This window comes from Amyelois transitella, chromosome 16 (assembly GCF_032362555.1).
Source record: "Amyelois transitella isolate CPQ chromosome 16, ilAmyTran1.1, whole genome shotgun sequence".
Classification (NCBI taxonomy): Eukaryota; Metazoa; Arthropoda; class Insecta; order Lepidoptera; family Pyralidae; genus Amyelois; species Amyelois transitella.
In genome coordinates, this window is record NC_083519.1 from 3,677,529 (window position 1) to 3,692,842 (window position 15,314).

Below are 15,314 nucleotides of genomic sequence, written 5' to 3' on the forward strand. Positions count from 1 at the left end.
GCATCCATATAAAAACATATTCATGTATTTCAGCCAATTTACAGTTTAAATATTGTTACAAAATGTTCAAATATTGAAAGAATAGTTAAAAGTGAATCCAGTATCCTAGTCTAGTCATGTAGGGAATTTTGTGAAAATAGATTTATAACTTTTTAAAAATTAACAATGGCTCTTCTTCTCTTTCAGCTTGTTTAGAAGTGTCAATCAAAGGAGAGGCTTATAAATTTGAGTTGCTACTGATATGACGATGGGATAGCAACCTGTCACTTTATGAATATTAATTCCATTATTAAGCCGTACAGCTGAGCGTGACCTTCCTTTTTTTCTTGGTTGTTTGCTTTGTTTGCCCACTAATGAAGGAGACGTGATTGTATGTATGAGACCCGGCAAATAAGTAGATCCAATAATTTGACATTTCCGAGATGCGCAGTGCTCTTAATAATTTTTCATATGAAAAATATATTCTGCGAAGGGTCAATTGACTAGAAATTCGTTCAACTTTCATGCCGGGCACTTTACCTATGAATTAGGCAGATTTTCTTAAATTTGAACCGAAAAATGAATTTTGAATTTGAAGTCGACTAGAAGTCTATAGAATTTTTGTCGAACGATTCAGTCGTGCACAAAATTTATATGAGTACTTATACAAACACACATAGATAACACTCCTTTCGGGGTAGACAAAGTTCAAAGCCCACGTTCAGCTGAATTGCTCAGTTAGCATAATATAATAAATTTACCAAATTATGAAATAGATCTATAATTAACTTCAAGTCGCTCTTTTATGTCGCTTAAATAAAAATTTATTGTTGGGTAGTTACAAAAATAAGTTTGATAAACTTTACATTCAAGCACTAGTAATCAATGAAACATTCGGGAAACACAGCCTATAGAATCTTTTCGAGATATTTATATTATTAAATTTATTTTATAAAGTAGTTGCCAAGATGTTTCGAATAAAATTTAAATATCTTCCGCCAGAGGCTTTACTCTCGTGGATATCTCTAAAAATTCTTAATTTAGCGGAAGCCCACGTCATTATAAGAAGTCCTTATTGGTTCGGCTGATCGTAGATATAGATAAATCAGTCATCATTTTCCTTTAAATAATGTACCTACTTTAAATATCCCTTACTTATAATTTAATTTAATTACAAGATAATTATGTACTTTATTTTTATACTTATAAAACTTTTACAATATATTATAAAAATAAAAACTCGTGCTAACAACCTCATAATTTGATTTTATGAAAATGTACCTAATTTGTTTTCGTTATACTAGAATTTCTTCGACTACATATTTTTTTTTTAAATATTTTATTGTACGTGTTTTTTCTTAAGCACACACACTAAGCCAACGATAGCCAAAGAACGTGCCACTCACATAAGTACAAAGGCGAACTTTCCAAAAAGGACCATCGAAAGTGTACTCCATTCGTTGGCCTAGTTGCTTAGATGTGTACTTAGCTTTATTTGTAAAGATAGCTTAAATTAACCCGCGTACTGGCGTACAATCTTCGCCCACTGCTGGGGGAAATTTCTCTGGACGTATGATAGAGTGCGCTGAATCTGCTTGGTCTCTTGAGGAGTGCACTGAGGACAGGCGCCTCTTAAAACCAGCGGTGCTAAGGCTGAAATAATATAAAAATTCGTTATTCCCATATGTTTTAAGTTTAACGTGTAAAACTACAAACAATTTTTTTATTTGTACTAAGTAGTTTTACATTTTTATTTCCAAGTGGCGTATCAACGACCAAGTTTACAATTTTATTCTTTAAAAATGATTTCAACATTATAGCCTTGACAACTACGAATCTGTTAGAGAAAAGAAATCGCATTGCTAATGAAATTCAATGTCAATCGAATTAATAAATTCACAGCATTTTATTTATAAATTGTGTAAGAATTAGGTTTTCCCTCACTGATTTATCTTTCACGGGGCAAGTCTCTACAAAATATATATATAAACATAAAAATTTTACACTATATAAAGAGTAGAAGGAAATCAAGGCACGAACTTACTCTTCAGTCTTTTCCCGATGGGATCGCAGGGTGCTTCGCCCAGGGCACACTTGAGCTGCCTCTGGATAAACCGCTTGTCGTTCAGAGCCTCTTCTAGGGCCGTGTCGGAAACCGGAGGCCGAGTGGTCTCCGCGGAGTACGCTACGGCCACGAGGGCGGAGAGCACGATGATGTGTGTAATCTGAAAGTATGATAAAAGTCGAATTTGTATTTTATTGCAAAGTTATTCTATGAAACTGTGCTGCTTATATACATTTCATCATATGATCTTTGAATGTCTTGTTTTATTATGAGAAATTCCTGTAAAATTCCTAAGAATTTACTTTTAATTTTTTTTTAAGGTGAGTGTCGTTATTGTAATTAACAGCTATTTACCCAGTTACTTTTTTATAAAATGAACTTTAAGTTTTAGCCATAATTAATACAGTATGCTAAAAAAGATATCAACGCGCAAAGTCATGTCATATCATCAAAATAAATATACTTAAGTATTCAAGTTGTTGCGCAAAGCCAAACTATAACAAATATATATAGTCTGAAGTAAATTCTCATTATTATATAACATTAATATGGGCTGAATATTTTCAGTTTTGGTAAACAAATAAAAAGGAAAGCGTCGTAGCGGTCTACAAATAACGTGAAAACATATCATATTAAAGTAAGTATTATTGATAACCTTAGGTAGATATGCTTTAAAATATTTAGTCACAGGCAACTTATTTTGTATCTCATATAAAAAAAGAATTCATTGCTATTGAACCATGCAAAAACTAATAATAGTTCGACTCTTAATTTCCTAGTCCGTTATGCAAAAAAATTAGTGATTGTAATTTTTAATAAAAATATCTATAAATACTTAATAGGGTCTACAGACGGACGGACCTTGATCAAGTCGAGGACGTTCTGGTGAAAGACTTTTTTTCATGCGATCTCCTTTTCATGGAGCTAAAAAACTATGCAGGGATCGTAGCAGGTGGAAAGATTTAGTCATTGCCAGACAGAAAAAGGGGTGATCATTAGCATGTACAAATAAAATCTTTGATGAAATCTGTATTTTTTGTCCTCTCTGTAAGGTTTACCTACTATTATTTATTCTGTGGTAGAACTAAGCAACCAATAATTATTTACTTATTACATCTTGTAATAATAATGCAAAACCAAATGTATTGGTTTTATTCTAGTTAAAACACAACTATGACAGTAACAATAAAGACAAGATTATTTTTTAAAATATCATAGATAACATGTCATTCTCCCCCCCTTAAATAATCCCTTAAATAAGCTGGTGGTCTGCGATCTCTACTGGAACGGCGTAGAACAGGTTCTTCGGACTCGGCTGCCCGTCCTTCATTTGACACGTCAGGTTCCACAGTGTCATTTATAGTTCCCTGGACATCCGGCTCCATATCAGCACTTTCTTCACTCTCCCGATTAAGTTGCGGCAAAGGAGCTAAATGTTTATTAGAAACTACTGTTTCACGACCATCAGGAAGCTTGACATATGAATACATGGGATTAGGTTGTAATAATTCCACTTCATCAACTAATGGGTCATATTTAGAATTTCTTACGTGTCGTTTAAGTAGTATAGGTCCTGGAGTAAGTAACCACGTTGGCATAGATTGTCCATTTAGCGATCGTCTAGGATGATGAAACATACGTTCATGAGGGGTTGCATTGGTACTTGTACATAACAACGAGCGTATTGAGTGAAGAGCAAAAGGCAAAACTTTTTCCCATTCTTCGATTCGCATACTTTTGGACCGAATGCTTAGTTGAATACTCTTCCATAATGTTCCATTTAGTCTTTCTATTTGTCCGTTACCTTCTGGATTGTAGGGAGAGCTTCTGCTAGTAGCTATTCCAAGGGAATGAAGAAATTGTTGGACTTCTTCTGATAAAAATGATGTTCCTCTGTCAGAGTGAATATATTGTGGTATACCAAATAGATAAAAGATATCTTTCAGACAATGAACAACAGTTGAAGCAGTCATATCTTTACATGGATAAGCGAAGGGAAATCTAGAGTATTCGTCGATTACTGTTAATATATAACGATTAGTAGTGTTACTTGGCACAGGCCCTTTGAAATCTATATTAAGTCTTTCAAAACACGAAGTTGCTTTTATGAGATGGCCGTGTGTCTGACCAAATCTTGGTTTTATTTCTGAACAAATAGGGCAAGACGAAACCATGGATCTTATTTCATTAATCGAATATGGCAGATTCTTTTGACGTACCCAATGTGCCATTCTCACTATTCCAGGATGGCACAAAGCATCGTGTATTTCATAAAGTTTATTTGTAGATATACTAGCGCTTATTCTAGACAAAGCATCAGCAGTGAAATTTTCTTTCCCTGGTCTATATATAATGTCGTATTTATAACACGACAACTCAAGGCGCCATCGTTCAACTTTCTCGTTTTTAACTTTGCTTGTATGATTTTGATTCAGCATAAATGAAACTGACTGTTGATCGGTGATGAGAAGAAAATGTCGACCCAAGAGATAGTGTCGCCACTTGCGTAAAGATTCTACAATTGCGTAAGCTTCTTTTTCAATAGCAGAGTGACGGCGTTCTGAATCGGAAAGACTTCTAGAAAAAAATGCCACTGGTCTTCCATTTTGTGTAAGAGATGCTGCAATTGTATGCTCAGAAGCATCAGTTTCAACGACGAATCTTTCTTCATTGTCTATTGCAGTCAAACATGACTTAGCAATAGTAGATTTAAGAGAATTAAAACTAGAAATAGCTGTTTCATCGAGTGGAAAGCTTTTGCTTGAGATTAAAGGCCTTACCTTTTCAGAAAAATTTTGTACCCATTTTGAATAATGCGCAAAAAGCCCGAGAGTTCTTTTCAGTGAAGGTCCATCTGATGGGACTGGTAAGTCAAGAAGTGGCTTAAGACGAGTTGAATCTGGTTTAATAGTGTTATTATGAACATTATAACCAAGTAAATTTATAGAGCTAGAAGAAAAGGTACATTTGTCTTTGTTAAGTGTCAAACTGTATTTCTCGGCTGCCATCATAAATCTTTCCAAATTTTTGTCATGATCGTCTTTTGTTTTGCCGCATACGGTAATATCATCTAAATAAGCAAATGTGCCGTTAAGTTTCTCTGACTCTATTATAAATTGCAGTGTACGTTGAAAAGCAGCTACGCCATTGGTTACTCCAAATGGAATGCGAGTAAACTGATATAAATTACCACATGCTTCGAATGCTGTATACTTTTTTCTTTTTCTAATATTGGAATTTGGTGGTAAGCACTTTTCAAATCAATTTGACTAAAATAATTGTATTTAGCTACATTAGCAACTACCAGTTCTATGCTAGGCAGTGGATGAGCATCAAGTTCTGTATATTTGTTAATAGTTCGCGAATAATCAATAACCATGCGGCGCCGGTGATGATCTCCCCCAATAATTATTACTTGTGCCCTCCAAGGAGATACAGATGGTTCAATCACTCCATCTTGTAAAAGATTATGTATCTCTTGTCTTATAAAAGTTTCTTCATCAGTGCTATAGCGTCTCGACCGGACTGCTATTGGTTTTATGTTAGGAGATAAATTTGTAAAAACAGACACAGCTGGAACAGTTGCTTGCATGACATTGCAGATTTGAAGGCTTTCTCTTTTTCCACCAAAATGTAATTCTACTGACGAATGATCCTTAAGAACATCATGTCCAATAATTACATCAGAACATAAGTTATTTACAATAAGTAATGGTATGTTTTTGTACGTACAGTTATTCAGTCGAATAGTAGGATAGCAGATACCATCTACATGTGATACATGATTCAATGATGCCAGTGTAATCGTTTGATGGCATGGTTTAATTTTGAGATTCATAGCTTGCACCAGATTACGATCAATAAAGCTCACGGAACTGCCAGTGTCAATAAGTGCATCAGCTCTTGTATCATTGACAAATATAGTAATTGTAGCTTTTCGTAAATTAGACGGAGAAGCAGCTATTATTCCAGACATATTGTTCTCAATTTCAGTTTCTACGGAATTTATAGTTGGTCTACTTCTACATACATTAGCGAAATGACCTTTCTTAGAACATAATTGGCAACAGGAATTAAAAGCAGGACATTTGTTCCTTTGATGTACATTTCCTCCACAGAAAAAACATTTTCGCTGAGAATAATAATTTTTCTTAGTTTCATTTCTGTTTTGTACTAAGTCTATAGTGTTTTTAGACATATTGAGAGCATTAAGAGTCGTTGGAGTTGAATAAGATTTCGTGTTATTTATTGCTGTTTCAAGCGAAATTGCTACATTAAGTGCTTCGTCTAAAGTAAGTGATAAATGCTCAAGGAGTCTTTCACGTATCTGTTGAGATTGAATACCTGAGATAAATGCGTCACGAATATATTCATTTCTATATTCTTCAGCTGATACTTCTCTAAAATTACAATTATGAGATAACAGTTTGAGTGCTTGTACATATTCTGAAATACTTTCACTTATTTGTTGTTTTCTTATAGTAAGAGAATGTCGAGCATGTATTTCATTTTGTGGTTTTATGTAAATATTATTTAGTGCTTCTATAGCTTTAGTATAGGTTTGGTATTCTTTTATATATGAATATACAGTTGGCGAAAGATGGTTGACTAAGAGTTTTAATTTGAGTGATTCGTCTTTAAATTCTGATAATTCTTCAGATAAGAAATTTATAAAAGTATACCGCCAGTGAGTCCAACGAAGATCAGCTCCACATATATTAGGTTCCACATCAAAACGTTCTGGACGCAAATACCGTGCGATATTTCCTGTGGAAGTGGTAGCCATTTTTTTTTTTCAAAGAAATTTATTTTATTTTGTAAAATAATGTTTTGCTGATAAAGAATAAATGTGACTAAGCGTCGATATACATTATTGATAAGGTTTAACTAGAATAAATTGTAATAATAATGCAAAACCAAATGTATTGGTTTTATTCTAGTTAAAACACAACTATAACAGTAACAATAAAGACAAGATTATTTTTTAAAATATCATAGATAACATGTCACATCTAATTACTACTCAAAACATAATCACAACTATTACAGGTATTGCATGTTTGAAACTTGCGTAAGATCAGTTACCTGTCATAACTTGTCACATTTACAATGTTTACATATATAACAGAAATACTATAATATGACACCTTGTTATTCTATAACATAAACCATGAAAGATTGACGAAGAGATCGTGTTGTGCCTTATAATCTCTTCTCACTACTCATGTAAACCCCGGTTACATATACTTCCCTCTTCGGAGGGAAACCCGATGATCCTGAGTTAGGTAAGGTCAGGTGTTACACAAGGACCGCCACGACTTTTGCATGGGAATCTAATATTTTTATAGTGATAGTGAGGCCACTATAAACTATAATCTAAATATATTATTTCATTTTCTATGGTCTGATGTACTATTTAGTGTCTTATGTATTAACTTTGGTCTTACATCAGTATGCTGCCAGTCTTTTGGAAAATAGCCAAATGGTACCACCTACATAAGTATCGGCTAAATAAATATGTTCGCAATTTCTCGCGTTAGTCAAACTTCTAGATAAGCTAGCGACTATTTCTGACCAACTTTTGTAAGAAATGCTGGACAGCTACTTAACGGAACTTAGATACAATGTGAATGATTACAATGGATATTTCAATGACTTAAGCGCAGAAACGGTAACTTTAAACCAAGAAAGCGTTTAGCTGCACCTTCATTTCAAATGTTGTTTCAATCTCAGGGCTTCTGATTGGATAAAGTTCAGTAATTTGTCAGTAGGTAAGCTAAAAGAGAAAAGGGCTAATTTCATAAGGATGGGAGAATAAAGAGGTTTTTTCCCAGGTTTTATTTCTTGTTGTATACACATGAACAACCGTTGCAAAACTGTCTTTCAGTTTAATTGTCCTTTAATTTTTTTTCTGTCATTCGTTTCTTCTTTGCAATAAAGATATCACAATAGACAAAAACGTATGTGTGTGAGACCAAGGTGTTAAGATTTATATTAGTAGGGCTTCCGTGAGAGACCTCCTGGGGAAAGGTGTGAGAACCATGAAGTGAAAAATAAATGTAATTGTTTACGAGTTGCAACCTCTGTGGCGCAGTGGTAAGATGATGGAAAGGCGGGATCACCCCATGAGCTCAGGTTCAATTTTCAGTGCGAAAAAATATTTTTCATTGATAATTAGGAATAGCTAAGAACTCTGTCAGAGCTCAATGTGAACCCATAAGTCTATTCATTTATTTACAGAATTCACAAGCCATTTTGGTGAATAAATGATTTTGTACATAAGTAGGTATAATTAATTGTACATTTGTACTTAAAGTTTTGATTGCTTACTATTCTGATAATGATAACCACACACGATAACATATAGCGAGTACTAAGAAATATCAAACGTTTTCCTCACAGATTACTCATAACGGCCTTAGTAATATACATTTGACCACAAACCGTATCTATTCTATAATTGGAAGGCGAATGGGATCGCCACATAATCATTGAAGTGAAGCCTTTATCTAAGTACTTATATTGCAAACGAAACACCAAGGGCAATCTCAGCAAAATTCATGTTGAATTCGTCAGACGTTTTGAATAGGAGGCAGTTTGGGTCACGTGATTAAAATAATCCATACTGATATTATATATGTACATACATACATAAAATCACGCCTCTTTCCCGGAGGGGTAGGCGGAGACTACCTCTTTCCACTTGCCACGATCCCTGCATACTTCCTTTGCTTCATCCACATTCATAACTCTCTTCATGCAAGCTCGGCGGTTTCGGATACTTTTGACCTGACCCTTTACCAGGACGTCCTTAAATATATGTATATACATACATATATATTATATACATATGTATGTGACATTATATGTCTATCTGTTACACTTTCACGGCTGTAGCGCTTGACATATGTATTTTATACCGATTTTGACAAAATTTGTGTTTAAGCGCTATAGTTTATTATATGAGGTCATCTGATATTTTTTTGAAAATTTCTAAAATATTTTGTGCTATTATTGCACAAGGTTTCGGTAACATCCTTCAGAAATTTTCTACGATTAGCAAAGGACATGTGGCGAGGCACCGCCGTGCGCCACGCGTGAGTAATGTCGCGTGCGATTTGCCCGTACATCCAAACACACAATTACTTACAATATTTGTTTTATAGACTGAAGTACTTCAGTACTTACGCCCGCGATTCCGTAACATCCTCTCTAAGTGCCCTATGGCATTCTCTGCCAGTCAATCAGAACCAGAAGACCAAACAAAAAATATATGTTTGAAGCACTTTTCCTTACCCGTGATACGAGAAAGTGCGCATAGTCGCATTTTTACGAAATCCACAGAAAAGAGATCTAATTCTCCTATTTTATAGTATAGTGATCCACAAGGCATCTTATTATTATAACAGAATTATTTCATTTAAATAATTAGGCCACAAAGATGTCTTTCACTTAGTAAATAAGACATCAACGCGCTGAAAATCTTTAATTTAATTTTTTTCATCTCATTGTATTGTTTTTTATTTACCTATGTATATCCAATAATCTGTTAGTCGGGGCAAACCAATGTCAATACTCACGAAGCGATTTTTTTACTAAAACTAAGAAAAAATAAAATTTATTTGTACAATTATCTTTTACAAACCTTTTACATTGTATTCCACTTAAAATTTCCCTGTGTTTTGTTGGTCAGGCTCCACGGTTTTTTTTTAATATTTAAACTTACAGTTAAATAATAGTAAAGTCAACAAACACTTTTCATTACACCTGTACTGCCGGCCACGAACGAGTGCGTGCTTAGAAATTTAATGAGTTTGTAATCAGCCGGTTTATACATACCCAACTCAGCGATCTCAATCGATAGTCTAGACTAGAGATAGATTAATATTTTATCATCTTTTCGAGCTAGGAACTTCTTAAACTACTTTCTCTATTTACATAAGAGATATATGATTGAGATGATGAATGAATGAAAACAGGTTAACTATAAGGAAGAAATAGGATATGGGAGTGTCTTCTTTATCCTCGCTTTAGTCCCGGTTGCATACTCACTAATCTGGAGAGGGGCCCGGGATATGCCTTTGACCTTGGATCCTGGATTGGGTGAGTCAGGTTCTTTCACGAAACGACTACCATTTGGCCTCCGCAACCTTTGTAAACCTTACCTGTATTGGATCGATCATGGTTACACATCCTGAATTTGCAGGTTTCCTCACGATGTTTTTCCGCACAGTAGAAGCATCGGTTAGTATTCAAATTAAAGAACATAACTTCGAATATCGTCATTGGTACTCGTACATGGCATGGTGGGATTCGAACCTGTGCGTTTTCGCGCATTACTTATTTTAACCGGACACGGATTGAACCACCGACGCTTTAAATAGGAGGATCAAATCGGGGATGTTCTTGCAAAAGGTCAGGTCAAGATCCTAAACTATTGATCTTGCATAAAGACCGATGCAGAGAGAACCAAGTTATGCATAAATTGAAGCAGAAGGAAAGATGTAGTGTTTGCCTACCTCCAAGAAAGAGGCGTTGTTTTAAGTCTATATTTTCAATACAAAATAGTCCAAAGGTAATGCATGAGTCAATCAACTGTTTTCGTCCTTCCAAACCATAGCGGAAGTGCCGTTTTCCTTTTCAAAAGAAAAAGTCAACAACACTTAATACTAAGAATTCTATTAAACATTTTCGTAACAAAAGCTCATCGTGACAAAGGGGAATGACTGTGTTTAAGTATGAATCATTACAGTACTTAACTACACTGCTTTTGTACAGTACTATTTAAATTGGACAGTGCAACCTTGTAGGTTGCCGCCGCAACGCATAATAACACCAAACAATGACGTCCCATCAACAAAATGTTTACACAAAATGAAAAATTGCCGGGACGTGATAATCGAGGAAATTGCATCCTTAGCCTACTTTTCGTGACAACTCAATGTCATTTTTCATCTTCCCATTCCGTGGTATGATTGGTCGATGTGCGTAAATCCAAATACCATTGAAAAAAAGATTTCGGTTTGATAACTGGTTTCTGTAAGGTTTCCATCTTACTCTAGAATTACCTAAAAGTATCCTTAAAGCTTAGTTCCCTATTTAAAAGTGCGATATGGATGTAATGGTGCGTTGAGTTGAAATTGAATACGTAGCCGTTGAAAAATTTTTCACTAAACCTACTGGTTATTCTTACTCTAATACGGAGAGACTAAAAAAATATAATTTACCAAGGTTTATTATTCATATCATTAACATAAATTATTCCCTAACCTAATTTGTATAGGTAATTAAAATAAATGCATAGCAATGAACGTAGCTAATCTAAGCCACGTGCAGATAATATATCTTTTTTTAATATTAGTAAAAATAATATCTATTAGTGAAAAAAGTGTACCGGAAACTGAACATTAGATTGCTGCGAAGAGCCAGCTCTATCTTTCATGCTCTGTGGACGAAGTCTAAGGCTGTTTTCACCGTAATCAGTACTTATCTAAACTTGTTCTGATATTTCTCTGAACTGGTCGTTCTCGAAATCATAAGGATTAGTAAGCTACTTTGTTTAATTTTAATATCATAAGTTAACCTCATTGATTTTTAGGTGTCATTGGAATAAAGATATAATTCTTAAGTATTTTTGCGTCTGACTGTCCTATAAATAACGTGCAGTCAAAACTACTGGACGTAGGTAGATGGAATGTATAATAAACTTTGTGAAAACTATAGCAGATAAGAAAGAAAGTACGTAGGTATAACTATTCTGAATTGACGCGGACATTATCAATTCATCATGAAGCGGAAAGATTTAGGGTGGTATTGTTTGTATATGTTGATTTGAAAAACTACTTAACCGATAAAAAGAAAATACTCGTTAACTGCAAGGGTGAATGGTTTAGTGCAAAAACTAGAACAGTATTCCGGATTTAAGAGACATTACGCGCCATCCGTTTGTGCGTTACATAATTTACGAGTTAAGCAACTGGTCTGCTATCTGACCTCTTCTTTTATTGTTTGTGTTCCAAGTTTGGGGCCTTGGCAGCACGTGCTTTGGTTTGGCAGGGCCGTTGTTATCTTTTGAAGACCATGGACAGATAAGACTAGCTAGCTCTTGAGCAAATCTGGCATTTCCAACAAAATTAACTTAATTTTAAAATGTGTTTCATATAAAGTAGTAATACCTATTATATAAAAAAAACCCAATAGCGAACAGAACAAAATGGCTCTTTTTTGCTCACAAAGTTGTTAAGGCCCAAATATCTTTTGATTATCAAAATAGGAAATTTATAAAGCCAAGAAATTCATCAAATGAAATTCAAAGCATTTTTACATATTTGGTATATAGTATATTGCAGAACAAGAATGCAAACTAAGGAAAAAACAAAATTTACAACGTTATTCTAATAAATTGGCTCCAAACAGGTGCCTATGTACCTACCTTACCTACTTAATGAAAATCTTTTGGTGTCTATCACGACAAGCAGAGAATGTTATTGTAATATGTACTTATTCGATTTGTTTTAAATTTTTAAAGAATAATAAGGTTGTATACATATTACACACAGACGATACCGACACCCTATGCCTAGGCCATAAGCACTTCGACGTACAATTACCTGTATGTCGAAATGGTTGTATTTGGTCAAGTAGGTAACTGTTCTATATTAACGATCTAACTGAACCGTTATAAGTTTTAGTATTAATATAAAAAATCATCAACCAGTCTCCATAATTCGCCTAAGAGCATGACTTCCATTTACCTATTTACTAAAAGGTATTAAATTGCACAAATTTTCTGCCAGTAGATACTTTGGCTTCTCAAGTGCATGTATATACTTAGTTATCATGTAATGGAAAATGATTGCTAAGACATAATTAATGCTGATTTAATTTTCTGTTAGCTGTTAGTCTATTAAGGTAATTTCTATAAATAACACACTTTTTGAAAACATTCTCTCATTTTTACAAATTCGAAGCAACAAGACAAAGAAAATTGAAAACAGATTCGTTACGAACTGCAATTATACCCCAATCGCATTTAGAATTCAAATGAGCATGTGCCAGTTATGAGACCAACTGTCCTTCGCAAGTTCAACAATCTACAAATATTTTTTATCGCAGCATTCACCTGGAGACGACTGGAAAATATGAAGAAAATACGACGGAACTCACCTGCATGTTTTTCCGCTAAACTTGCTCAACACAGTCACTTTTACTTTCTTTAAACACTGTCCGTGCGCTCAAAGACGTTTGACCCGATTTTAAGATTTCTGCAAAATGCACTCGGCGATCGTTTTGGCCTGCAAGTGAGTAGTGAGTGCTGGGGTTTGCCGGAGTGCCGTAACCTCTTACTTAACCGATCCCCCCTTTTCAACTGGCCGTACTAAACCGTCAGGCGTTACGTGAGCAACGCGTGCGAAATAAACAACAGAAGGATAGCATTAATATTTATTTTTTAACATTATTTATACTATGAAAGATACACGTGATGCACATTGATGTACTAGTTAAGTCTTTGTGTAAAATTAGGACTTTACATTATTTGCGCCAGATAAACGTTATGTGTATTTACATATTGATTATTGTTTGGGGTTAAATCAATGAGAATGTTACTTCCAGTAGAATAAGATAACATTATTTTGCATTCATTACTCATCCATCACTCATTACTTACTTGTCATTTATAAATGAATCTATTAGGTAATTCGTGAGCTCTATTAAAGTCTTTTCTGAAAGATTAGCACAAAATAGTTTTAATTCCTTCAATACATTACTTATTATTTATAATTCAGTGCCTTTGCTAATTGCAATTTGTCATCATAGCTGCAACTGTAGCAAAGCAAAGTATTTAACCTAAAATAAATAATTTAACCTTGACACTACCAGTTTCAAAATGTATAAAAAAATCTAGTTTCTAATTGCGTTTTTCAACCGTATTGGCGGACGATTCGCGCCCACTCCCATGGGTAGTTTCTCTGGACGAAGGCCAGGGTTCGGCGAATCTGCATGGTCTCGTGCGGAGTGCATTGGGGACAGGCGCCTCGGAGGACCAATGGCGCTAGCGCTGGAAAAAACATCTTGTTATTTTTGTGTTCCATCCACCTTCGGCTTCAGGAGTGAGTCCAGTAATGACGCAGCGATATCCATCTGTCTCTTGGCCTTGTTATCAAGCCGAAGCTTCAAATTATATTACAAATTACAGTTACCTAAAATTTGAAGGTTTCCACGGCTGCTTTTCCCTCACCCTTAGAACGTCGGTTTATCAGTCAAACTACTAAACTCAGTAAAGAGGCATCACGCAGGATTCGAGCCAAAGAACTGGTATGATTTTCAGACAGAAATATGTATCTGACTTAAAATCATACCATTTCTTCCATCGTAAATGTATTTTCTAGGACTCACTTCTCAATCTCCTGCCCAAAGTATCACAGGGCCCTTCTCCCAACGCACACTTGAGGTGCCTCTGCATGGTGCTGCGGTCTGTGAGGGTCCGGTCCAGCTGTAAGTCAGACATTTGTGGCGCAGCCGTCGCCAAATGTACTGCGAGGCATGTTAGCAGGATTAATTTCTGTTAAAAAAATAATTAAATTAAACATTAACTTTTTTTTACTTGTAAGTACGAGTAGATTCGGCTCACGATTAAAAAAATGTCAGCACAAAACAAGTTTACGTCATTATAAAGAACTATGTCTTGGGTATGCCGATTCCAGCAAAATCCGTTCCGGCAAGATTATAAAGTTAAGTCATTTAAAAATATATATAGTATTTCATTCTTGCTATTATTTTAACACTCATTTAACATATTAGTGGCGATCACGATAATTGGATTTTCCCAATCCTGTGAGAATCAACGGACATATGAGTGTTGGTTTTAAAAAGTTAACAGTTGTAAGGACCATCGTCGACAATGTACGCAGATTGATAAACATAGAAAAAGCGGCATCTGTTAGAATCATGTGGTATCTAATTTCCAAGCGCAGTAAACAGACGCAACATCTTACCAATATATGGACCGACATTTTATCTACCCCTACAATCTTTAACCCTTTCTGACAAGTTCAATTGCTATAATCTCACTTCACCAGATTTCCTGATTAACTTTAATTAAGTATAAGTGTGTCATTCTAGCTCGCTCTTTTTTACGCAACAACCCAAAAAAGGATAGTTATAGGTATTTTGTAATAAGGTGTATCACAGCAAGAATATCGCCATTAGCTTTCACCTTAGTAGATTTTAAGGTTTTCTTATAATACGAACTACATTATAGACCTTCATT

General features: G+C 34.8%; 1 protein-coding gene across 2 annotated transcripts; it reads right to left on the reverse strand.

Annotated features, from left to right (window-relative positions):
- Positions 1–7: 7 nt before the first annotated feature.
- On the reverse strand, positions 8–14,606 carry LOC106129745 (ejaculatory bulb-specific protein 3). Of its 2 annotated transcripts, XM_013328408.2 has the most exons (4): positions 14,441–14,606; positions 13,984–14,102; positions 2,024–2,204; positions 8–1,632 (listed from the first exon to the last, which is right to left on the reverse strand). In XM_013328408.2, the coding sequence occupies exons 1-4, from the start codon at positions 14,550–14,552 to the stop codon at positions 1,493–1,495; spliced, it is 552 nt and encodes a 183-aa protein (XP_013183862.2). In that variant the 5' UTR covers positions 14,553–14,606; the 3' UTR covers positions 8–1,492. The 2 variants fall into 2 exon arrangements, with proteins under 2 accessions (XP_013183862.2, XP_013183861.2); XM_013328407.2 differs by lacking the exons at positions 13,984–14,102; positions 14,441–14,606 and adding an exon at positions 13,211–13,561.
- Positions 14,607–15,314: the final 708 nt, after the last annotated feature.